The sequence below is a fragment of the Suillus fuscotomentosus genome (genome assembly GCF_016647785.1).
Source record: "Suillus fuscotomentosus strain FC203 chromosome Unknown F5891scaffold_2, whole genome shotgun sequence".
Lineage (NCBI taxonomy): Eukaryota > Fungi > Basidiomycota > Agaricomycetes > Boletales > Suillaceae > Suillus > Suillus fuscotomentosus.
Genome location: NW_024539514.1, coordinates 1,118,385 through 1,142,159, shown reverse-complemented (window position 1 = coordinate 1,142,159; position 23,775 = coordinate 1,118,385). Strand labels below are relative to the sequence as shown.

Below are 23,775 nucleotides of genomic sequence, written 5' to 3'. Positions count from 1 at the left end.
TTCCGCGTGTTCATCACTAGATGCGAAGTCGTTAGAATGGTCTCATTAATGAGGTGACAGGACGCACGGAATTGATATGCGCTGGGCCAAGGGAATGTCCCTATCACTAGCCAACGACTGAACCGTTCGGTCAACCCAGCTTAACACCTTTAGCAAGTACTCTCCCCGACTGCACGAAATGTGGTGGTAACCAATAGCATACGGTGCGCATCCACTTATCCCATAGATGCAGCACAGCGTGGCATCACTCTTGTTCTCGAAGGTCCTCCCCCCACCGCCATATACATTCATCCCCCACTAGACGGAAGCATTGATTTCTTAGCTTGTCTTCCATCGGGGGCCTTGCGAGTACGTATTATTTATAGTGTCACACGTTAGCTCCGATCCATCCACCCGAACACTGGCGATTCATTCAAAGTTCACGCAGAATTAGTGACGTGATTTGGAGATGCAACCCTACTCGAAGAGATACTCGGATCCTCCGAATCCGACTCGGAGTATCTCAGTCTTACGAAGATTCCCCTATATACCGTGGCTTGTTATTTGTTTTAGCTCATCCATTCACGAGTGGTCACACCAGCTTGTCTATTCACTAGATTCAGATATACGGTGTGCTAGTGATGCACCAGATTCCAGACTTCGACACCCCGTATTACAGGTTGCCAAATCCTGACCACTCCGCCATGTAACACAAAGACCAGAGTACTGCCGTTATTACTGGATGAGGAGTTGGACGGGGTCTTCCACGAGAAATTAGACCTCACGGATACCGTTATGGATATGGAACATCTTGGCTAGCAGGAGGACGAGATTATCAAGTCGATGAACCTGCCAAAGGGACTCGCACCGGCTGACTCGTGCTTGGCGGCTGAAATCTTATCCGAACTATTTGACTGTCATCTCCTAGATGGTTATCTGAGCTGCATATCAGAGCCATATCCCATGCTGTTGGCCAGAGTATGTTGACAGTGGTGGGACGTCGTTGTGGGCATTGCCAGATTGTGGTGCAGGCTCTTGATGATGACCACAGAGAATGGGAGCGAGCACCTTGCTACCATAAATCATGGCTCGAGCGATCACGAGAATGCCCGCATTTCACCCTTGTCTCGTCTCTTGATATCATGTTCGATAACGACATCAAACCAGAATCAGGTTGTTTGCTAGCAGACTTCCCTGCAGTATTTCAGGAGCTCACCACTGTATGTTTGGTGACTACCTCGATGTTTCAGCCATTGCACCATCCCTTTCAACTGCCATCCAACGTGCGTAGTATGAAGATCAGAGCCGATATTCGGTTTTGACACTTTCATTCCTACGTGGGACCACCTGAGATATGGATACGTCGAGATTGCTGTACGTTCACGGGATGGGCATATGTACTTCATCTCCTCCAACGTGTGCTCACCCTACCATTATGTTTGAGATAGCCACATTCAGCTCTCACTCTGAATCCGAGTCACTCGCACCAGACCGGAGCATTCTTTTCCTGGCTTCTTCTCGTCCTCCATCGGAGGCCTTAAGAATACGTGTCACATTCATCAAATATAATAATAGCATAAAATATATTTCGATCAAATTATTCGACTCACTGTTGCTTACATCTTTCAATTTTCAAACCGTCCTCGTCCGACGACCCGAATATTGGGGATGGATACGGAAAGCATATATACGGAGTTGGCAACGTGGATGGGGAGGTGGATGGCCTTGGGATGACGATCGCCTGATGGAACAGGACGAAGATTCTAGGTTCACACAATATTGCAAAGTGCGGAATGGTTAGGATCATCCTGTGTATAGTATAGTCGGGTATGCAAGGTACTACTACTCCGAGTCTGGAACATTCAAAAATTGGTAATAGATCCGAGCCGATTCGGGTCCGATCAGTTGGAAGGGCTTGATATGAGCGTTGTCTGGCTGATGAGCCCACCTTTATTTTTCACCACCACCATCACCACCACCCACCACTTATCATGGAATTAACTCCAAGACGCATACTAGACAACGCTCTCGACGCCGTGGGCAACACGCCGCTCATTCGGCTTGACAAGATCGCTGCAGAACATGGCCTCAAGTGTAATCTCCGTACGTGCGGTTTGTGCGGAGCCCTGTATCAATGTTGAAGCTGACGCCCGTTTCTACTAGTGGGCAAATTGGAATTTGTCTCTGCGGGCGGTTCTGTCAAAGACAGGATTGCAAAAGCGATGGTGCTGGCCGCAGAAAAGGAGGGTAAACTTATTCCCGGGAAGAGCGTTGTCATCGAGCCTACGTCTGGGAATACCGGTAAGTGATAATTCACACTTGCCGAGTCCTCACGAACTCGGATGGACCGGCGTATGTAGGAATTGGACTCGCAATGGCGTGCGCGATCAAGGTGAACACGTCATCCTCAGATGCCTGGATGGTTGCTGAATACTACAGATAAGGGATACTCGGTCGTGATTACCATGCCTAAGAAAATGTCGCTTGTGAGAATTGCGTCTGACCGCATGGTGTTCGTTGATATTCAAAGGGACTTTTAGGAGAAAGAGGCGCTCCTACGGGCGCTTGGCGCACAGGTTATCCGCACGCCTGATGAAGAGCCTTGGGATTCACCCAGGAGCCATATAGGTAGAGCACCCTACTGGCGTGCTTAAATCCCTCGTGGCTGAATTCCTTAACGATCGTAGGTGTGGCTTGCAGGCTTCAGCGAGAGATCGAACATGGTATCATATTGGACCAGTATCGGAATGTAGGTTGTTCTGAATGAGCTGGGATACTTGCTGATTGGTGTGCACGCAGATAAACAACCCACTTGCTCATGAATATACTACCGGACCAGAGATCATCGCCTCGGTTGTCTCGACCCCGTCCACGCGTACAAGGCCCTCCTCGATGAAAGTCGACGCATTTGTCGCTGGTGCTGGTACAGGCGGCACCGTCACAGGCGTCTCACGCGCACTCAAGAAGACGCATAACGCAGACTGCATCGTAGTCGGCATCGACCCAGTGAAGCCAAGCATATGACTGTCCTCTGAGCTGCCGCTCACCTTTTTCAGATCGGTAGCATCCTTGCGCTGCCGAACAGTCTGAACATCGATGGGGAAGGAAAACCATACGTTGTGGAGGGTATAGGCTATGATTTTATTCCTGATGTTCTTTCTCGGGATGTGCCAGATGTGAATCATTGGGTGAAGACGTCTGACTGAGGATGCGTTCAAGGCCGTGCAGGCTCTTATGAGGAAAGAGGGCTTGCTTGTTGGTGGGAGCAGTGGAAGTGCCCTCAGCGGTGCTCTGGCTTGGTTCAAGACGGAACAGGGGCGGAAAGTTGCTGGGACAGAGGGATTGAATGTTGTTGTGCTCCTTCCGGATGGGTGAGTTATGATTTGATCTGTTGGTGTGCTCTGCTGACTTCGTATTGCAGCATTCGGAATTATATGAGCAAGGAGTGGTTTTTGAAGAATGCATTCCAGACGGAGCATTCAGACCTCGCTACGCGGATTACGGGCATTTTGGCTCAAGAGGAGATAGTGCCTGTTCAGAAAGCTAATCTCTAGTTCGGACTTGGACTTGTTCTTTGACTGGTCGGTTTTCTAAGGCATTACTTTAATCATTCACGATAAGCGCATGGTGTTTTTGATCAACTACATAAATTTCTACAATTCATTTTCACATATGACAAGACAGGTTTTTAAGCAAGTTCCGTGATGCTCTAGTTCGATGTCACGCCTAATCAGTCTGAGATTAGTCTCGTTGCACCTATCCTATGGTCATTACACGGGTAACAATGATCTAGCTACACAGGAAGGCGAAATCCCAATTGATTCTAAGCGACAGCGACATGCTCTAGGAGGAACTTGAATCTTGGAAGCGCATTGATCGAATAAAAGATCTTTGGCAGCGATGTCTGCGACCAATGGATGGGAAGGGTGTTGCTTTAAGAAGCGGCTGACGTGGACCCAGTTAAGACCGCTCTTAATGGGAGAGTACGAAAACTTACCTCCATAGTTGATCAGCCTCGCCCTTTTTGGCGTCGCTCAAGCCTGTAGCTACGATCATAGCAGCGAGCATATCGCTGGAAGCTTGGTCGCATTTAGCGCGGGAGAGGATTGATTCTGCTTCTTCCAGATCGCTCTGGGCAGAAGAGAGTTCGCCCCGGAGGATACGGACTACTGCTCTTCCGACTAGGAGAGCAGGGGAGGATATGGATGGGTTTGCTACTTGTTCGTTGTAGAATGAGAGTGCGGGTGCGTATGGTTCGCCTGTTGGATGTGAGTGATTGTATGATAGGATATGGGAGGGATGACGGACCGCTTGTGCCTTGTGAGCCTGTTACGAGAGAGATGGCTGCTTCTGCGAGTTGGAGGACGAGTGCGTCTGGGTTTGCTTTCAATGCTGGTGCCAGTACCTTTTGGGCGAGTGCTGGACGAGCTAGTGAGAGGTATACTTGAGTTAACAGCGCAGCTCTATCGATTGGTCATGAGTCGAATTGTTTGATAAAAAGGAAGATGTCGCTAACTCTTCGTCACCAGGTATGCCTTCAGTACGGAGTGTTTCGAGTGCTTCTTCTATTTCGCCTGCACGTACGAATGCGGTTGCAGCTAGTACTTGAACGGTCTGTTTCTCCCAATCGCTAGAGTCTTGATCTGCTTCTATCTCTACGCACAAGTCACGGAGTGTTTCTAGGCCTTGTTCGCCCTTTGCGAGTGCTGCTGCTGCTTTGAGTGCTACATTTTCTGTGTCGGTAGGGAGGAGAGCGAGTGCGGATGCATTGTCGCCGATAGCCAGGTGTGCACGGACCTTGTAGAGGAGAATAGGGACTGTAGTCTGATGATGATGGATCTGGGAGCTGGAGTGATAAGAGTGCGGGGTATGCGCCGAGGGTGAATTGCTGTTTGATGAAGTAGAGGTCGACGTCCATGGTGAAAGTTAACTCACGTGGTCACGAGTCGCGTCTTACTAGTACCTTTTTCGGCAAGGTACTACCTCCGTCTGCACTCGCGTCGATGCACGCGCTTAAGTGTTTATTATCATCGCGCCCGAGTACTCGTGCTAGTATATCCGTATGATTTGTTCTCATGGAATAAAAATACGTTCTATGTGAGACGCTTAATCAAGCTTCAGAATGGACGTCGTCCTGGTCCATTCGGGGTCCCAGACTATTCAGGGTAAATGAAACGGTCGCTAGTTGAACGGACTCCGCGTACCGATTCTAGCCCGTTTTGCTCTAAAATGAGTTATCTTTCAAACGCCGGTACGGCTTCGCTTGTATCAAATCCCGTAAAGAAGCAATACAAATTTGGCCTCAATGATTGATTTCGGACACACGCTATTCGGCTCAAACACGAACTCGCATTCGGACGGTACCAGTCTCCGACTATAAAATGCCAGACGCTCGTCCCAACATCCAGGCCTTCATTCACCATGACCCTTAACAGAGCTCTCTCTAGCCGCTTCTCTACCAAGAGCCAGGCAGTAAGCTTCTCACCTTGTCATCTAGAGTAACACTTACATGTTGTTCAGAATGGTTCAACATTACCGACCACACTTGCTGATGTCAGTCCCTCGTCGAGCGACGCCAACACAAGCAAGGCATTGGCACACATCAAGGACCTCGTATGTTAACCTTTTCAGGTATCCACACAACAACTCACCTTGTCTTAGATGAAACGACCCCTTGAAGAAATTAACGAGTCTGCCCTCGTTAGTCGCCTACCTCAGCTTCCTCCATGTCATCTAACATTTCCTTATAGTCGGCAGCGCTTGATGCTATCACCCATGCAGATGCAGTTGATGACCGCAAGATGCTCGTGAGTCTACTCACCAATAGCACACAACTACTCATTCATCATCTCCCAAGTTGGAACATTTATTGTCATTCATGGCGAATCACCCTTCAGGAAAGATTTCTAGTATGGCTCGCACTTTCACCATCAAGACCCGTGAGTATCCAGTCATTCCTTCGTTCCCCAGTAAACCCTAACTCTATCATAGTGTACAATGACCTCGCACACCCCCCTGCTACTTATATTGGGCCCGAGTATCAGTTCCGAGCTGCTGATGGTTCAAGTAACAACCCTGATGCTCCAAACCTTGGAAAAGCTGGTACTCCTTATGCACGGTCTGTTCAAGGAGCAAACCCATTACCACGCAACCAAATGCCCGATGCCGGTCTCGTCTTTGATACTCTCCTACGCAGAGAAAAGGTACGTATCTCCCACTACATCTCCCTCAATCCCTCACAAACCTTCTTTTCCAGTTTACCCCGCATCCCCAGGGTCTATCCGCCCTCATGTTCTCCTTTGCAGCACTTGTCATTCATAGTGTATTCCGCTCAGACCATACTCCAGGCAGGCAACACATAAACATGACGTCGGGTTACGTTGATCTTGCACCCTTGTACGGAAACGACCAAGAAACTCAGGACAAGGTTAGTTTCACTTTAACCTCATCCATCCAAACCTTATGTCATCTATTTAGGTCAGGAACAAGGACGGCCGCGGTTTACTTCACCCAGATGTATTCGCAGAAGATCGTCTCCTTTTCCTTCCTCCTGCAGTTTGTGTCCTCTTGGTCTTGTTCAGCAGAAATCACAACGTATGTTCCCCGCATTCTCACGATCATTAACTCAACCTATTCGATCCAGTACATTGCACGTCGTTTACTCGAAATCAATGAACGCGGTACCTGGAAAGACCCTTCTCACCATCGTCACCTCAGTCATGCACAGCTCAACAAGCAAGACGAAGAGATATTCCAGATCGCCCGTCTATGCAACTGTGCATGGTTCGCAGCCGTCGTCTTCTCTGACTACTTCTCGGCTATCCTCGGCCTTGTCCGAAAAGGGATCCAGCTGGAGTTTGGAACCGTTTGATGAAATTCGTAATGAAGATCACTCGGTCTTCGAGCGTGGCCGTGGTAATGCTTGCAGTGTCGAATTCAACTGTCTGTACAGATGGCACGCCACCACCTCAGTTGAGGACGAGCAGTGGATCAGTGGCCAGCTGGGGGCGCTGTTCCCTGGCAAGAATGTTGAGGATATCACGTTGAGGGACTTTTATACCAAAGAAGCTACCCTCTTTAAGAGCGAGCCAGATCTTCAGGAATGGACATTCGATACGTGAGTGATCTTGAAACCTACAGCTGGTCCTACTCCTCACATCCCCATGCAGTCTTCAGCGCGAGAAAGAAGGTCCTAACAAGGGAGCGTTCAAAGATTCTGATCTTGCGAATTTACTCCAGGGCGCGTCAGTGACCATCTTATCTTATCTCGCACTAGTATTGACGTATTATCTCAGGACCGCCCATCGTGCTTCCAGCTTTGGTGCTCGTAACACGCCTGCAGTCATGCGTCTCCACGAGATCATGGGTATCGAGGCTAATCGGGCATGGGGCGTTTGCTCGCTGAATGACTTTAGGAAGTTCCTTGGCTTGAAGAGTGAGTGGCGTTGTCCCGACATCTCTTAAGGGTGCTTAGTGCATCGCAGCGTACACCAGTTTCCGGGAATGGAACCCCAACCACGACGTTGCTGACGCTGCTGAGAAGCTCTATGGTCACATCGACAACTTGGAGTTGTACGTTGGTCTCCAAGCCGAGGAGACCAAGCCTCTCATTGAGGGTGCAGGTCTCTGCCCAGGCAAGACCCTTTCAATCAACCTATATTCGTGAATACTTACGTCTCGCAGGGTACACCATCTCCCGTGCCATTCTCTCCGATGCATTTGCCCTAACGCGTGGTGACCGCTTCTACACGCAGGACTTCACGCCTTACAACTTGACTGCCTGGGGTTTCGCTGATTGCCAGCGTGACCCTGACGCATATGGGTTCGGGTCCACTCTCGGCCGTCTTTTCCTGCGCACGCTGCCCAACCATTACAGCAAAGACAGTGTCTACACTTGGTTCCCTCTCGTTCACCCCGATGCGATGGAGGGTTATCTGAAGAACCTTGGCAAGGTTGATGGGTATGATGCTGCCAGGCCGAAGCCGAGCGAGCCTGCTACTACTGTTAATGGTTACGTGGAGGTTGGCCAGGTACTGCGAAGCACTGATAAATACGTACCCGAGTATGTCGAACGCGCAGCAGAGGTCCTGAAAGGCAAAGGGTGTGTACACATTCCCGCTTGGGTTTGGATCAGCACTAACAGGATAGGATAAATAGGTTCTTTACGGCATCTGCAGACGGCGTTGAAGAGCAGAAGCAGTTCATTAGAGCACTCGCTCCCTCTCCAGAAGCGATCAGTGCGATCGGGACGTACTTCAACAACAAGACGAAGGAGCTCATCGAGCTGCATTCGTTCACATTGATCGGGTCGAACACGCGTGGTGTTAACATCGTGAGGGATGTGTTGAAGTATGTGCCGTTGCATTGGGCTGCTACGGAAATTGTGCGTCTATTAACTTTAGAGGACGATGCGGGATGTTGACCTGCTTTGATTTGCGATCGTATTGCAGGCTGGTATCCCGCTCAAGACGAAACAGCATCCTCATGGTGTATACACCGAGTCTCAGTTGTTTGACATGCTTGGAGAGATTTACCAGTTAGTCTTGCATGCCTTTCTCATTTCCCTGGTGATCACTGATCATTTGTGCTTTGAAGATTCATCTTCCTTGAAGTGGAGCCAGCGTACTATATGCCGATAAGGCAGAGGGTGAAGGAGCACGTGCAGGAGCTGACGCATCTGATCAAGACCGCTCTTGGGAGCGCTGGGAGCAAGTTGCCATTTGCTGGGTTGATTGGCACAGTGTCTAGTCTTTTTGGGAAGAAGAAGAGCCACAGTGAGATCGTGAAGCGCTTGTTTGAGTTTGGTTGCTCGACGGAGCATGTCGTGAACTCGATTCTGGCGTTTTTGGTCGGGGCTACTGTTGAAATGTCTCTTGGTATGTCATTCAGTTGTTTGTGTGTTCATGAACGAGGCTAATGGGACTGTAGCGTTGACAAATGTCGTCAATCTGCTCCTTCACAAGGAGTATGATTCAGAAGTCACGGTCGCGGCGGATAAGAAAATGGATGTCAAGAACGTTGGTAGTTTGACTGCCTTCATTACCGAGGCTCTCAGTATGTGTTTCGTTCTGGCTCATGGCATATCTTCTAACGGAGGACTAGGAATCGACCCACCATTTGCTGGTGTCTACCGTGTCGCGAAGCAAGACGAATCTATCGAGTCGCTGAACGTCAGGAAAGGTGAACGCCTCTTCCTACACATCGCCAGTGCAAACATGAACGTAAGTGAACCGTCCAAAACCGCCAAATCCCCTCTCATACAACCCAACCCAACAGGAAGACGCGTTCCCTAGCCCTCACATCCTAAATGCCGCCCGCACACCACGTGAACGCTACCTCCAAAATGACGGGTGCTTCAAAGTCTTAGGTGACGAACTAGCATCCACGATACTGGCTGAAGTCCTCCGGGCGGTCGCATCGCTCGAGAACGTGCGCCGAGGGCCTGGCCAGTCTGGCAAACTTACGCGGTTCCCGGATTCGGCCATTCCGGTGCTGCATTATGCGTATTTGAATGAGAAGATGCTGCAGAGCCCGTGGCCGACTTCTATGATTGTGAATTATGATGGTGCCAAGTGAGGTGATATTATGTCATGACTGGATCTTTAGCTTCATCTACAAAAACCCTCTTGTAATAAGACAATACCATGCATTGCTTTAGCTTTATGTCTATGGTGTGATTGATGGACGTTGGACGATCAGAAAACCGATGAGAAGATATCGTGATGTACACGGGTTACATTGGAAATTCTGGAATATTATATGACCCGTGCGCGTGACCACGCAAAGGTTCCGTAATCTAGACTGGTGATCAGCCCGTCTGGACAATAGGCTATGGTGCGTCCGGAGTCCAGCCTTCCAAGACTGCTTAGTAATTTGAAATACGTTCCAATGTTCAAGTTAACGTTTGATCAGAAAGTCCACATGTTCGTTATTATATATAGTTCTTATTGTGATGGTTTAGCCAATCTCTGGGGCGGCTATTCCAAGCTACTAACCTATGCGAGGTTCATTACGCATACGAGCAGCGGCGTGCATGATCGACCAGCCAACATTCGGCGGCTTTGACAATATTACAGTAATATTGTTGGCTTTCCCAAGCTTTGAGGACGTACGTACGATCTAACTGGATTTTGCTCGCGAGACAGTGTTCGGGATTTACCTGGCGCCTGCCAGTAGCCGCCGCCACGGTCTCTTGGCTTACAGATGACTTCTCCAACTCTAGCCCACTTAGTATTCTTTCACCATCAGGACAGAGAGACAGATGAATGCACACGCAGGAGAATTCGACCACAAGGACACTCGTCGTTTCAAGCATACCCGCATCGGTATATGGGATCTCTACGAGGAACGCCAAACACTGGCATGCAAACGAATCTCATCGATATTGCAGACATATACCCCGATAATCTACAGTGTTCCACTTCTAGTTCGCATGCTCAAGGATGTACTCAGCATCAAACGATGCTCCATCCTTCTCCCCGCATACTTTGTAGTAGAAGTTTTAGCTTCCCTCATACCCGCTGTTTCTCTGTGGTACGTCATAACGATGCGATTTTCCTATACATTCCATAACGTCGTTGCGCAGGTACTCTGGACAATTACTCCGCCTTGTAATGTCCCTTTCACTTTCATCTGCCACTGCCAACTTATTTCGCACTAGGTAGAGGGCGTAATGGAGGCACGTACTGTGGACACAACGGTGCTCGTGCATTTTGCGGCAGCACATGTCATATGCGCGGTTGCTATGCGCTTTCTCAAATACTCCCGAGACTGCATGATGCCTCGTCTGAGCTTGTACATCAAACAATTCTACAATGAACGCATGCTTCTCTCAGCTGTCCGCCTCGACCTGCCCGCATTTCAAACTCTTTATCAGCTCCTCGCACGCAGTGCACGATCTCAGCGTTGGCTTGGCTCATTGGTATACTTCGTCAATTTGGGGCACTATCGAGATGTTGACGGACAGTCGCAATCATACTTCTTCGTCTGCTCTCTTGCCTTTTGGTTCTGAGTACAGTCATGTGGGAACAACAGGATGGTCTACTTCTCGTGGTTCTCAGTTTTTTGCAATACTTATTGCCCTGGGACAGCACGGGAAAAGCAGTGGTCGGATCCTTAGGTATGTCAACAGCTGATGCTTCTGAGCCTTTGTTTAAGCCAGATACGTAGTTTGGGCCGCGACAACGACCAACGAGAATTTTATTTGCATGCAAGGTCTGAAGGAACTCATTACTGACCCCTCACACCGTCGAGAGTTTGTCGCAGGCAACTTCAGCGAACACATTAGTGCACGTATGTCGACGCGCCTTACCGGACAATCTTATGCTGACTTGATCGAGACCAGGATTTCGCGAAGCATCTCAGCGCATCGGTCACGATGCGGTTGAATTCCCAGAGCTGAACCGATTTCGTTCTTTCAAGGACTGTCTGAGTATCACGTTCATCATCCGAGAAATAATGCATGTGTTACCTCAGGTACGTGAAGTTAATCTCAGAGTTGACAAAGCCGATTAAATCAATTAGATTGTCTTCGCCTTGCGCGTAGTGAAAAATCCAATGACCACTCCCCTCTCCTTGGCATCACTCATATTGATCAAGCAAGTCTTTGATCCATTCAGCAGCACAGATTTCTCGACATCTAGCATGTTAGCCGGTCTTGCGACTCAATTGTCCATAACACGCAAGGTGTATAATATGGAGAACATACGGAATAAGGTTGTGGATGGCACGGAACCGTTCCCCGAGAACCAACAGTCTCTCGCAAATGGCATTTGTATTGAGTTTAGGTTGATTGGTATTCGTTAATTCATAAAATCATTTCTAATGCGTGTATCTCAGGAATGTTTCATTCCAGTACCCTGGTCGAGACAGGTGTGCTCTGCGGAATGTATCATTCAAGATCGAGGCTGGTCAGCTATGCGTAAGTTCATCCACTTCTGTGGTGCTCTCTAATCACGATAACAGGTCGTTGTTGGCGTGAACGGCTCTGGAAAGAGTACGATCTTGAACCTGATCTCCCGCATCTACGACCCAACGGAGGGCACCATCCTTATCGACGACCGTGACATCAAAACCTTGAAACTTGCTGACCTCCGTGCTGCTATGTCCATCCTCTTCCAAGACTATTCGCAATTCCCCCTCTCCGTAAGCCATACTGGTGCATCCCGGAAGCGATATATTTAACGCACACGCAGATGCGCGAGAATATTGGGCTTGGCAACCCCGCCCTTGCACGTGAGGATGACAAGGTTCACGAAGCCGCCCGTCTCGGCGACGCAGAAGACTTCATCGATGAGCTCCCTCGTGGATTTGATACCTATCTCGACTGCCTCGTGTATAATTACCATGGAGACCTTCCTGAAGGTACTACGACGCTTTTCGGGCATCCCGTTGACTCCTCGCCACGGAATGTCGTTGGCGGTGTTCATACCACCGGAGCTCCAGGCATTCAAATCAGCCGCGGGCAGGCCCAGCGCCTTGCAATGTACGTGTTACCATACCTTGACTTCTCAGTCTCGATATGGACTATTCAAATAGCTCCCGCACATTCATGCGCTCGTTGGTCTCTGAAACTGAGTCTTCTGCTGGCATGCTGTTATTCGACGAGCCGAGTGCCTCTCTGGATCCTACGGCCGAACATGGTGAGCTCTCTTGTTTCTTCGAGATGCCAATTTGGATGTAGTTATGACTGATGGAAATAGGTCTCTTCGAGCGTCTACGGAAGTTGAGGGGTAACAAGACCATGATATTTTCCACTCACCGGTTTGGAAATCTCACCCGATATGCGAACCTCATTTTGTGAGTTTCCGTCTGCTCGAACACCGATGCTTGCTGACGTGGTCACTGCAGGTACATCGACGAAACTGTCCAGGAAAAAGGAACGCATGATGAACTCATGAAGAAAGGGGGAGAGTATGCTCGTATTTGGAACCTTCAAGCGAAATCTTTCATTCAATAACCAGATACCGAGACCGCAACAAGACCCCAAATTATTCTGTACTGTTCAATTCTCATGCATATGCCAAATTTCAGTCACGTAAGTGATGGTATAGTGATGCGAATGAGAATCCGTTTACTACTAGATTTCAATGTGAACTGCCAGGGTCCCAGGGTCCCAGACATGTGCTGTTGTTGTTACTACTTCAGAATGGCTAATTAACCATGTCAGCTTTGCAGTGCTGAGTGGTGCACACAAGTTGCCAGCCTCGGTCGTCCGCAGCCTTTTGAGATCAAGGTGGATTGGTACCTCAGCGTGATTGAATCGAGCTCAGGTTGCTTGTTGCGACGCGTTGACAATAGATCCGCTTAGGGCAGTTAAATAGTACTGTCTCTGTCAAGGTCCTCATCGCACCCGACACCTTAAATAGCATTCTCCGTGGCGGGCAGCAATGCTTAGGCTGCGTGTGGCTAACTCCGCTTGAATTTGTCGAGCCTGCCGAAGTGTACCCAGTGAGTAGTCTAGTAGACCTAAAGCTTGCCCAGACTTCTACCCAGACCGGTCAGAACCTTGATATTCACCGCGATTAACCAGTTGAAACCTTAGCTTGACCCTCTCGAGTCTGGAAATGTGCAAGGCTTTCGTCCAACTCGAGTGTCGTTCAATTGCCGATGCCGACCCATTGTGTTACATAACAAGTGGCATGTGTGCGTCAGCATCGACGCGCAGTACCCAGCTGCCGGCCGGTAACGCGGTCTTGACACCCACGGCGTGGAAGCTACATATCGCATGGCATGAGGTTCACTACTCCACGTATTTATAACTTCCCGTGCTTCCCGTCTTACTGTATTAATCTCTTGCTGTATATCATCTGCCAAACCCGCATCGTCTCATCATTACCAACCATTCCACCATGTCAGACGTCCATCTACTTGTCTTGATCCACGGAATGTGGGGAAATCCCTCTCATCTTGCTCACGTGAATAAAATCATCCGCGAGGTGAAGGGTGAAGTCGAGGATGGTGACGTTAAGCTTGAGGTTCTTGTCGCTGAAACCAATAAGGATGAATCCACGTATGACGGAATTGACTGGGGAGGTGAAAGAGTGGCTGAAGAGGTATTTCTATTCATTATCGTTAACAAACCTGAGGATTCTCAACGCGCATAAACCCAGATTCGACAGAAAACCGCGGACCTAGAGAAGGAAGGTCGGAAGGTGACTCGCTTCTCCGTCACCGGTTACAGTCTTGGCGGCCTGGTTGCTCGTTATGTCATTGGGTGCGTGTGACAAGTCCTTGCTCTTGTGGATGACCTAAAGAGCAAGCCTAGTGTCCTTCACCAGTCGAAGTTTTTCGAGACAGTGCAACCCGTCAATTTCAACACTTTAGCTACCCCACACATTGGCATACCTAGATTTCCTTCGACATTCTCTTCGATATCCGCATTTCTGGGACCGAAGCTTCTTTCCCGTTCAGGCGAGCAGTTCTTTTGTGTCGACAAATGGTCACCACGAGGAAGGCCACTGGTAGAGGTCCTTGCTGACCCTGATCGCATTTTCTATCAAGCATTGATATTATTTCCTAATATTAGAATTTATGCCAATGCGTAAGTTCAAACATGCCGCATTTGTCTGCTATCCCTGACTATGACCCTAGCATCAATGACTTGACTGTACCATACGTCACTTCTGGCATCAGTGCAGAAGACCCCTTTGGCGATTACGAGAAGAATGGTATCAAAATGTAATTGCCTGGTTCGTGTTGCAAGCGTTGATTCTAACTGTATTTTAGTGATTTCCACGAGGAGTACAAGCATGTCATCAAATCTTACTCTGCGGTTCCCTTATCATCTGCAACCACGAAAGAACCACAGCGTTGGTATGAGAGTATCCGTAACATGCGCGTGCCATTACCTCCACGATTTCAAGCCGAGTTCCCTCTAAACTTGGTATGCAAATATCCTCTGAACTCACTGCCTCATCTCACAGCAACGATATAGGCCGTCTATGCCCTCCTACCAATTCTCTTCCCGACATTCATCTGCCTTGCTCTCATCCGCCTATCATTTCAATCACACCAGTCTCGTGGTCGACTAAGGAATCTTGAAGCGCAGTCAACCAGAGAAAGACTTGTTCATATTATCGGCAAATTGGAGAGCGAGCTCGAAAGCGCCGCAGTTGATTTATATGATGACCCTGCTGGCACTCCCATCGCTACGTCGCGGATATCTGGTACTGACCCTGCCGATAAAGCCAGCTCCACCAAGCCTACGAAGGGGCAACAAAAGAAATCACAATCAAAGCCCCCTCCATACCAACCTTTGTTGACACCTGGTCAACTTCAGTGCATAGAGAATCTCAACAATATACCACAGTTGAAAAAAGAGCGAACTTTCTTTGAAGGTGTACGCAATTCTCACGCAGTGATAGTCTGTCGTGATCCCAAGATGTTTAAGCACCATTTAGAGGGCGAGGGCGTGTTACGACACTGGGCGGATCACTTTGAGCTGTAGCTTTTATTGTGTTTTGGTTGTACTTTTTACTTACAACTAGAACATTCACAGAGACAGTATTACATATCGACCTAATAGATTGACGCTTTGCATATGATCGGTGGGGGCACAGCATGTTTGTCATTCGGAGGCTTTTAATTTTGTGATCTCGTGTCTCTCTGTCGAACCCCAACAATAAAGCTTAAGCGAGTCGTCGCATAGCGATCATCGATCATGAAAGGGCTTTCAGATCGGTTGCGTGCGATTTCTTCAGTCTTTGTTTTACAAAGGCTTATAATCTACGCGACTACCCAATGTCCTTCAGTCGACTATTATCCTGGAATCTCGTTTGCCCAATATGCCCGCCATTCGACGCGGGAGCACATACCTCGACGTCTCCACGACAGCGCACACGCCCGAAGGCCGTCTAAAGCTTGATAAAATCAGCGCTAGTCGCAAACTTGCGCAATATCACGGCAAGTGGCATTTTTACTTCGACTCTGATATGCTGTGAACGTCTGCGATATACTAGCTGTCTGCACCGCTTTGTTATTCATTTGCGATGAAAATCGTAATCTTGGTCCCGCAGATACATTGAGTGTATCTCTTGAGGAATTAAAGACTACGAGTTCGTCTGTTGATTTCTGATCCTTTTCGCCCGTCTCACTGTGATCCAGTGAAACGTCGTGCAAGCGCTGCTGACTTGAAAGTAGGCTCTTGCCAGCATGGCCACTTGCGGCGGGTGCTCTCATTCTTCGTAAGACATCACACGATGTAGTGTGAGACTTATATTCATACGTCATACTTTCACAGTGGGAGCATGGGCACATCGACTTGACCTTTGCCCATAATGGCCGTCAGCGGAATGTGGTTCAACAAATAGAAATTCAGTCTAGCTTCTACGACATGCAAGTGCTAGCATATGGTTAATCGAAGATATGAACTCATGTTGTCCTGTTCTGCTCTGCTACAGTTATCGCGGCTTTCAAGAAGTCCTGGACGGATATGGAACATTATCAGCTCGGGAAAAATACCGCGCATATATGTCGCTTGCAACCAAGGTGTTTGGAAAGGATCGAACTCCGACTCTGCTCCAGGTAAGCGAGCAGGACATCCTCTGTGCTTGGTCCTGACGCGCGTATTACGAGAGGCAGCTAGATGTGCTTTCCAATATTCCAGAAAATATCAAGATTTGGTATCCTCTTTAAGTCAAGAAAGAGATGGTGCTAATTGCCAGGCAAATACTGTCGCGGACGACAAAGTTGACGAAGATGATGATTCGATGGACTTAATGTCAGTAAGCATCTTATATATTATCGTGCATTGTATTTATTGTATACAGGCAGTCCGAAGAATTCCATGACACTCGGGTTGTTCCCTTCACACCGTGAGTACAATTCATAAAGACTTCGCTAGCTCCGAGTCATACACTGCCAGTGTACTGATATTTGACTGCAGTGCTCGCACGCTGAGCTATAGCCACAGTAATAGAAATATTGGACTCCCCACACCCGAGTCATTGCCTCGGCGACCAGTGGTTGCGTCACCACCTACACTCACATCCACAGCATCATTTACCGAGGTCACGTCTTCTGGTAATGATGCGCATAGCCATTCTGATAGGCAGAACCTTCAAACGTCTGGCTCGCCCTTCGGCTCCATTTCTCTTGCTATTGGATATTTTTCAGGGTTCATTGGCGGGTTCCGATCGTCATCTCGCATGTTCCTCCCGGAGGTAGGTGGTTTCGGTGTTCCATTCCGTAGTAAAGTTTAAGCGATGAGATGCTCAGATATCTTCGCTACAAACACAAGTCACAGATCTGCAGAGATCCCTGACTGCCGCAGGAAATGCTCTTGATGCGGCAAACGGGAACACCCAAGCATCACAAGAGCGATGCTTAGGCATCCTCGAAGATCTCCGCAATGCCCACAACACCATTACCGAACTCAAAGGTCGCGCTGAAACGGATGCAGTTGAAAAGGCCAACTTGCTGCAAGAAGTTGGTCACCTCAAGAATGAGGTGTCACGTTTGCAGAGTGGTGTGGAACAAATAACCCGGCTTGCACGCGGGGTAGGTTTTTCGATTGATGTTCATTTACTTGCACGCTTACAATTCACATTCTAGTTGATGCCGCTGTAGTAGTAAGTTAATTTTCAGTTGCTTGGTCTAGGCCACGGGTTTGACTTGACGAGAAATCACATGTAAATTTAACGACTTCATGATATGTACTACTAGCTTAGGACAGCAAATACCATGTTGATACCCAAATCACACTAGTTTCATGCTTTGGGATCTAAACCGTAACTTCTCTGTCTATTTCAATGGATATACTGGATTAATTATTAAGAAAAAGGTAGCATAAGTATTGTTATACAACCTAGAGTGCCGGTGAATACTATATTTCCACGTCAAATAATGATATAATGTCCCAGATAGAAAAATGAATGTGTGCGATTCAGAAGCCCGATCTCTCTGCTGTCCATGTGTGCGCCGCCTGTGAATAGTTGTGACAACACAGCTGCCTCCTCTCGGAACTAGTATTCAAGTCAACCTCACGCTGCGGCGGTGAGAAGTGACAAGGATGAAATCCTTGGGAAGGAAAGAAGCACGTTGATGTTTCCGAGTAACACCAGTAACGCGCTTCCATGCACGAACGACCTGGCGTTCGATATATTTACCACACGAGATGCGTGTCTTTCTCCTATTACGATCGAGGCAAGAAAAGATCAGTAAAAACTTTTGGGCGGTGTAGACGGTCCTCACATCGGTTTAGATTCAACGATCCAGGGCTCGGAAGTGAGGTATGCATGTTGGGGAACGGCGAGACTAGCCATGTTGGATACTGCGACGTGTGAAATTGTGAATGGCAGGTATGTTGGGAGGAGGTAATGTAATGAGAAAGGGAATGAAAATCACGAATAGCCGTCCCTGGCAGATGTCCAGAACGATGGGCCGGAATGTAGAGTTTTGTTGCACTGATTGTGATGACACTAGATAGGGGGGAGGTGTCGAAGCAGCGAGGGTCGAGGCACTCATGGTTAAGGTAAGGTTCTTATACTACCACCCGCAGATAATTTCCACAGAATGCGCTTGTTATGGTTGTGAAAGTTACGCGGAGACAAAAGATGTACATTGTCCTGACACCCAAACTTACTGCTGGCACCACAAAAAGTATAAGTTCAAGAACAAAAGCCGACAACAACGGTTGCCTTTTCTGGATGAAGCTCATTGTTTGCTGGTTTGTCCAATACCACCACAGCCCCTCACTCACAGCAGGGACCACGCATGTTATTTCCACGCTCAGGCACGTTTAGCAGGTTCGTTCATGTTCATTGCACGATCGAACGACAATCATCCCCTACTCACAAATGAAATGATTTCCAAAGCAACCAATTTGTTCGTCTCACTCGGTGGATTTCAATTTTATGCCGCCGGTCTAGATGTACCGCGGACGTTCACCGAGGGTGTGTCGTGTTATGAACGCGGACGACCGGGTTTAACTGGTGTCGGGGCTGGGACCCTATGTCATCATCCGCATCATGTTCGCGATAGGGAACACCAGCTCCATCTCAGCAAGATAACACGTTTTTTTCTTGTTCTAGGCAAGCTCGAAGTGGAGCTGTCTGTTTCTTGAGTTCCAGATTCTCCGTCACGCAATGCACAGAAGGTCGCTGTTAGATGTTCGATTGATACCTGCTAGTAGTGAGTGTGGATGTTCAACCGTAGCAATAACCCGAATACAGCTTCAGGTTATCCTTGACCATCGTAAAGGACGGCGCATAGTTTCTTATCTGCATCCACCTGCCAGGGCCGATCGGTTTTGATGAGGTGACGCACTGCCTTGCCTTGACCTCGACCGCTATGAAGGCCGCCTAACCCCTAAAGAAGAATGAGTCGGATCAAGTTCGTGTTCAGCCAGCTTGTTGCTCCAGTTCCTGGAATTACCTCGATGTGAAATCAGAAAATTTCTCATGTGCAAAGCAGTTCGGACATTTGATGGTTCGCAGTTCCCCTACTTTGATTGCTTCAAGATTTATGCATATGGGTGTTGTCGGACTCGGCAGGTAAGCTGTGATGTAGGTGACGGTTAGTACCAAAGATTGGTCACTTTATGTAGTAGAATCATCCTCCTATCAATTCATGTAGTGCAATTTGAAAATGACTGCAATCCTCTCATCCTACTTGTACTTGTTATCTCAGTCGCATCTGTCGAGCTAGTGATCATCGACAGATATGATGGGTCACTGCATCCAAGATGCCGTACCTGGTTCGGATTCACATTACGGCTGACAGAACGCAATATGTAACGTTTTTTGGCGCTGCCTTGTTGTTTCCGCGCGGCCGCAATTAATTGACGCTTAGGTTGACGGCCGCAAGTGCTGCTTAACGGGAGGCAACGCTGTAGGCAGGTTGCGGTTGGACCACGGCCTTCAAGTTGTCTTAGTACTAGTAGGTCCCTGCATCAACTCTCCCCTTTTTATATCGACTGTTCACAATCGCAGTACTTCAATACCTCCCTTCAAGCTTACTGCTCTCACTCATCCTGCTTGTCATTTGTTGAGGACCTCTCGTTCGACGACGCTCTCCTGATAGATACCAGGACTGTAATCATCATGCCATCAGATACTCAATCTACAGCTTACAAAAATGCTGCTGCGTCCGCACCTTCGAAGGATTCATTATCGAGGACGCCACATGCCATTGACCGGCAGGTCCCACCACGCGTTCGTCCCTCTATTTCTTCCAAAGAGAATGTAGGCGGTGCTGCATATACTTCTTCATCATCTACTGCATCTCCGGCACTTGAAAAGCGTGAAGAATCCGCAGGCACATCCACACTCCTTTCGCAAACTCATTCCAGGCGCAGCAGTCTCCGGTGTCGCTCTCAATCTAAAGATCACTCTTCATTTGTGGAGTCTTCTGAGATCAAACGTGTCAAGAAACCCAAAGAGAGCTTCTTGGCCACGTTCTTTCGCAAGCTCTTCTGCTGCGTCGGAGTCGATTCCCGAGCTCATGACATCGACGTCGATGGTGGGGCAAGCGCTGGGTCGGGTCCTACTCTACTGGCTCACAAGACCGCGGACAATGCTGGGAAGCAATTTTCTGAAAAAGCACCAGTCGCATCGGTAGTTCCAGTCGCATCCTCAGGTCAACCTGCTGTACCTCCTAAGGACTTGCTAGAGACTGCGGGCGCTACCAGTAGGGCCGTACAACCGCCAGGTTCTTCTGTTCCTGGTCAAGTATTAAAGACCTCTGCAAGTCGCCCGTCCGAACATGGTAACGAGTCGGATGATGTTCCGTTTGATGAGTTAAGCGAGGAAGATGAAATGCTGATCAGGAATGGGGGTGCAGGCATCCCCTTGGGCTCTGTGAGTGGATCCGTAGTCCAATAGATATATTTCTGACTTGGAATTTACAGGACGGGAAAGCCATGGCCACTTCTCCCACCCATCGCGCCTAAACATGTTGGCAAGAAGTGTCTAGTGCTTGACCTGGACGAGACCCTCGTCCATAGTAACTTCATGGTATATCTTTCACTCCGATTTTATACCTGCTTTTGACGTACCTCGCTGTCAGCCCGTACCAGATCCAGACTTTGTCGTTCCTGTCCAAATCGAGCATCAATGGCACAACATGTATGTACAGAAGCGACCAGGAGTAGACGAGTTTCTTCGACAGATGGGTGAGCTGTATGAAGTAGTAGTGTACACCGCAAGTCTGGGTTCCGTGCGTTCATTACAGGTGGCCGGGTCATAAAATTCAACTGATGGCTTTCTTTTCCTTGTTTCGTCTCATTTAGTATGCAGATCCGGTGATGGACCATCTCGATATCTACAATGCTGTTTCGCATAGGCTCTTCCGGGAAAGTTGTTTCCGTTATAGAGGAAACTATGTAAAGGTTCGTTTGCTCCCTGCAGATAAGATTCCGTATCTGATCATCCTTATCTTCAGGACCTGTCGCAGCTCGGACGTCCCATGGCAGATACCATCATCATCGACAATTCACCGGCATCATATATCTTCCACCCCAACAATGCCGTGCCTATATCCTCATGGTTCAACGATCCTCACGATACCGAACTGATAGACATCTGCCCCCTTCTTGCAGATCTCAGCGACACGAAAGATGTGCGAAGCGCGTTGACCACGATTTTGTAACACCTGGTTTATATATTGTAGACCTGGGGTGTGCTGGTCGTATTTATGGGACGCTGATGTTCAAACGTTTTATGATTTAATGATGAGATATGACAATGTATGAATAGATGTGTACATGCAGAGTTGAGAATACATTGTCATACGTAGCAAGTACGAGAAATAAACACCCCATTGTTATACTAAAAACATTGCGTACCGAACGTATACAGTACAAACACATGTTTGTCAGTGTTCAAAGCGAGCGTAATTCGCGTGGGAGGCATCATAGTCGTGCGAAAGCGAAGAAAGGATAACTTCTGAACGGCTCAATCGTACCCGTCTGTTTCACCTACTCTACGTACGAGGTCGCTATCATCGTAGAAATCTTAACCGGTGGCATCATCTTCATCCCAGTCAAGGTTGGCTACCACTTCTCGTAACAACCGCACGTCATGGGTAGTGATACCCGTACATCTAGTGATTGTCAGGTGGTCTAGTCCCCGACCTTCGTTGGCACGATCGACGAGCACGTCGAAGAGGTCAGAGACCCGCCTAAAAGACCAAAACGAGGTGTCGAACTCCACGCTGTCAAGGGCGAGATGGGAGAGTGCTGGAGCAAAAATTTGTCCTTGTTGTGAACACCCGACTGCAGACCGCGCTAAACTGTGCCTCTGTGAGCGCAGGGATGTGAAAAGATCTTCAAAAAGCCTGCGTGTTCCTTGCAAGTATATATTTGCAAGATTGCGAGCAGCGCCGTGGCCAAGAAAATCAGTCCAAAAACCATCCCAGCAAGTGAAAAAACCTTCGATGTACAAGGCCTCGAGATTATTGAAAGGGACGAGGCGCCACAGGTCACTAAGTATTGCCGTACTTATTTCAGAGTCGAAGTAAAGAACGACCGTCCACTGCGAATCGGGAAAATAATCAGGAACCCACGAGGGGTTCCAGACTGTGCTATATTGCACAAGCATGTTGTAAGTGAAGGTGTGTAGTCGCAGGGTACGCGGAACTCGGCGAGACTTGGCCGGAGTGGCTTTGAAGCAACTTTCCAAGGCCCGAGAGATAATGGGGAGGCTCAAATTCCATTCTTGATTCGGATTCATAGACGAAAATGCGCTGCATCTGAGTTGAACTTCCAACATTGTCGAATCAGGTAACTCGACGCGAGCCAACACGTTGGCCACTTCCAAAATTTTCGCCGCCAAGAGTAATCGTTTCAAGTGAGGAAGTTGAACATTCAGGGCACGAGGTGTGCAAGGGAGTGACGTCGTTTGGGGGGGAAGAGTCGGGAGAGCATCTTCTAACTCGAGAGTGTGCAGAGCAGGCATACAACGGAGCACAGAGATCAACTCGTCCAGAGTCGGAAGGCATTCCGGTGATAATTCTTTGATACCAAGGACAGTGAGTCCTGTAAGGACAGAAGATGTCCATGATATATCAAAGTTCCTGATTTAGAGGCTGCGGAGGTTGGGTGCGGGGAAAGAAGGCGGGATTGCTATCCGTGGTGTTTGCGCATATCCTTGTCTCAAAGAAAGCGATCGTAGTTTGGGAGCGGAACGAGATGATACATTGTCAAGGAATTCCATGATACAGCGCCTTATATCACCATTAAAGAATGAGAGAGAGACCTCTTGCAAACGCTCTATGTGCACCAACGCACTTTGGACGGACACCACACAATATCGCAGGCCGGTTCTCAAGTTCAACGGAGCCATTTTGGATCTCAGGAGCATCTCCTCCGTAGCCTGTGAGGAATTTAAAAACGGAGTAGCCCATAACTCCGGAGTCCCGAGAGCAACCTCGCGCCAGTGGCGACAAATGTGTCCGACAATAAGCCATGACAAAAATGCGGGGGTATCAGGAGAATAAAGTGACCGCATCTGCTGAGCATGATGAACGAAAATGGCACCAAGGATCTCTGGGGGAATCGAGGATATAGGAGAGAACCTATTTTGGCGTGTCCAAAGAGCTCGCATTCTCTCCTCAAGTCAGTCTCGGTTTGAGCTCTCGAGTTTAAGGCAGGAGTCTCTGTGGCGGCTACTATTAGTTTGCAAGCAAAGAAATTTGCAGTGCGTAGATTCTACAGCTTAGGGAACAACGAACGAGAATCAGTTGTAACGTTTGAAGTTTCGAGTTGGCACGTACAGCTGCTAGAATAAGATCACAATTGTGATTGGGTAGGAGTTCTAAATTGTTAGGATCTTGAAGCCTGTCATAATTATGTAACTT

General features: G+C 48.4%; 9 protein-coding genes across 9 annotated transcripts; 6 read left to right on the top strand and 3 right to left on the bottom strand.

Annotated features, from left to right (window-relative positions):
• Positions 1-1,970: 1,970 nt before the first annotated feature.
• On the top strand, positions 1,971-3,533 carry F5891DRAFT_1180872 (pyridoxal phosphate-dependent enzyme beta subunit; the record flags this gene model as incomplete). Its single annotated transcript, XM_041365991.1, has 10 exons — positions 1,971-2,082; positions 2,143-2,280; positions 2,340-2,371; positions 2,424-2,465; positions 2,520-2,607; positions 2,667-2,728; positions 2,779-2,985; positions 3,036-3,155; positions 3,208-3,350; positions 3,401-3,533. The coding sequence occupies 10 exons, from the start codon at positions 1,971-1,973 to the stop codon at positions 3,531-3,533; spliced, it is 1,077 nt and encodes a 358-aa protein (XP_041233426.1).
• Positions 3,534-3,692: 159 nt separating this feature from the next.
• On the bottom strand, positions 3,693-4,897 carry F5891DRAFT_1220318 (coatomer epsilon subunit-domain-containing protein; the record flags this gene model as incomplete). Its single annotated transcript, XM_041369401.1, has 5 exons — positions 3,693-3,924; positions 3,977-4,238; positions 4,288-4,442; positions 4,496-4,712; positions 4,777-4,897. 5 exons carry the CDS (start codon positions 4,895-4,897, stop codon positions 3,750-3,752), a joined length of 930 nt encoding a protein of 309 aa, XP_041233425.1. The 3' UTR covers positions 3,693-3,749.
• A 420-nt stretch (positions 4,898-5,317) lies between these two features.
• F5891DRAFT_997399 (heme peroxidase) lies at positions 5,318-9,642 on the top strand. Its single transcript, XM_041378435.1, has 20 exons — positions 5,318-5,451; positions 5,500-5,592; positions 5,641-5,679; positions 5,730-5,786; positions 5,837-5,918; positions 5,971-6,182; positions 6,236-6,406; positions 6,457-6,573; positions 6,623-6,775; positions 6,822-7,096; positions 7,149-7,223; positions 7,275-7,414; positions 7,464-7,613; positions 7,663-8,080; positions 8,137-8,362; positions 8,430-8,515; positions 8,575-8,855; positions 8,908-9,033; positions 9,082-9,200; positions 9,256-9,642. Exons 1-20 carry the CDS (start codon positions 5,401-5,403, stop codon positions 9,553-9,555), a joined length of 3,171 nt encoding a protein of 1,056 aa, XP_041233424.1. The 5' UTR covers positions 5,318-5,400; the 3' UTR covers positions 9,556-9,642.
• A 598-nt stretch (positions 9,643-10,240) lies between these two features.
• Positions 10,241-12,937, top strand: F5891DRAFT_1124665 (P-loop containing nucleoside triphosphate hydrolase protein; the record flags this gene model as incomplete). The annotated part of the gene is made up of 13 exons (XM_041363906.1): positions 10,241-10,512; positions 10,565-10,589; positions 10,640-10,868; positions 10,946-11,098; positions 11,137-11,271; positions 11,324-11,454; positions 11,503-11,765; positions 11,818-11,899; positions 11,944-12,123; positions 12,174-12,463; positions 12,493-12,620; positions 12,681-12,777; positions 12,829-12,937. The coding sequence occupies 13 exons, from the start codon at positions 10,241-10,243 to the stop codon at positions 12,935-12,937; spliced, it is 2,094 nt and encodes a 697-aa protein (XP_041233423.1).
• An 892-nt stretch (positions 12,938-13,829) lies between these two features.
• Positions 13,830-15,427, top strand: F5891DRAFT_1180868 (putative serine esterase-domain-containing protein; the record flags this gene model as incomplete). The annotated part of the gene is made up of 6 exons (XM_041365990.1): positions 13,830-14,033; positions 14,091-14,194; positions 14,246-14,521; positions 14,572-14,658; positions 14,707-14,863; positions 14,915-15,427. The coding sequence occupies 6 exons, from the start codon at positions 13,830-13,832 to the stop codon at positions 15,425-15,427; spliced, it is 1,341 nt and encodes a 446-aa protein (XP_041233422.1).
• A 314-nt stretch (positions 15,428-15,741) lies between these two features.
• On the top strand, positions 15,742-17,695 carry F5891DRAFT_997380 (uncharacterized protein). The gene is made up of 10 exons (XM_041378434.1): positions 15,742-15,882; positions 15,939-16,034; positions 16,084-16,163; positions 16,220-16,314; positions 16,380-16,503; positions 16,557-16,699; positions 16,749-16,793; positions 16,865-17,141; positions 17,197-17,478; positions 17,533-17,695. The coding sequence occupies exons 1-10, from the start codon at positions 15,765-15,767 to the stop codon at positions 17,545-17,547; spliced, it is 1,275 nt and encodes a 424-aa protein (XP_041233421.1). The 5' UTR covers positions 15,742-15,764; the 3' UTR covers positions 17,548-17,695.
• On the bottom strand, positions 17,696-18,578 carry F5891DRAFT_997379 (uncharacterized protein). Its single transcript, XM_041378433.1, has 2 exons — positions 18,172-18,578; positions 17,696-18,109 (listed from the first exon to the last, which is right to left on the bottom strand). The coding sequence occupies exons 1-2, from the start codon at positions 18,240-18,242 to the stop codon at positions 17,950-17,952; spliced, it is 231 nt and encodes a 76-aa protein (XP_041233420.1). The 5' UTR covers positions 18,243-18,578; the 3' UTR covers positions 17,696-17,949.
• A 1,443-nt stretch (positions 18,579-20,021) lies between these two features.
• Positions 20,022-21,567, top strand: F5891DRAFT_1220308 (NIF-domain-containing protein; the record flags this gene model as incomplete). The annotated part of the gene is made up of 5 exons (XM_041369400.1): positions 20,022-20,777; positions 20,838-20,933; positions 20,986-21,135; positions 21,209-21,307; positions 21,361-21,567. The coding sequence occupies 5 exons, from the start codon at positions 20,022-20,024 to the stop codon at positions 21,565-21,567; spliced, it is 1,308 nt and encodes a 435-aa protein (XP_041233419.1).
• Positions 21,568-21,932: 365 nt separating this feature from the next.
• Positions 21,933-23,522, bottom strand: F5891DRAFT_1180865 (uncharacterized protein; the record flags this gene model as incomplete). Its single annotated transcript, XM_041365989.1, has 2 exons — positions 21,933-22,954; positions 23,207-23,522. 2 exons carry the CDS (start codon positions 23,520-23,522, stop codon positions 21,933-21,935), a joined length of 1,338 nt encoding a protein of 445 aa, XP_041233418.1.
• Between the last annotated feature and the right edge of the window lie 253 nt (positions 23,523-23,775).

What these genes read in the sequence shown, in the direction of transcription:
- F5891DRAFT_997379 (XM_041378433.1), bottom strand. Translation starts at nt 18,242, where the DNA reads ATGGCTAGTCTCGCCGTTCCCCAACATGCATACCTCACTTCCGAGCCC. An exon ending in ATCGTTGAATCTAAACCGAT is followed by an intron (nt 18,110 to 18,171) that starts GTGAGGACCGTC and finishes CGATCGTAATAG; the next exon opens with GAGAAAGACACGCATCTCGT.
- F5891DRAFT_997399 (XM_041378435.1), top strand. Translation starts at nt 5,401, where the DNA reads ATGACCCTTAACAGAGCTCTCTCTAGCCGCTTCTCTACCAAGAGCCAG. An exon ending in CACTTTCACCATCAAGACCC is followed by an intron (nt 5,919 to 5,970) that starts GTGAGTATCCAG and finishes ACTCTATCATAG; the next exon opens with TGTACAATGACCTCGCACAC. An exon ending in CTCTCCTACGCAGAGAAAAG is followed by an intron (nt 6,183 to 6,235) that starts GTACGTATCTCC and finishes CTTCTTTTCCAG; the next exon opens with TTTACCCCGCATCCCCAGGG.
- F5891DRAFT_997380 (XM_041378434.1), top strand. Translation starts at nt 15,765, where the DNA reads ATGCCCGCCATTCGACGCGGGAGCACATACCTCGACGTCTCCACGACA. An exon ending in GGCGGGTGCTCTCATTCTTC is followed by an intron (nt 16,164 to 16,219) that starts GTAAGACATCAC and finishes ATACTTTCACAG; the next exon opens with TGGGAGCATGGGCACATCGA. An exon ending in GAACTCCGACTCTGCTCCAG is followed by an intron (nt 16,504 to 16,556) that starts GTAAGCGAGCAG and finishes GTATTACGAGAG; the next exon opens with GCAGCTAGATGTGCTTTCCA.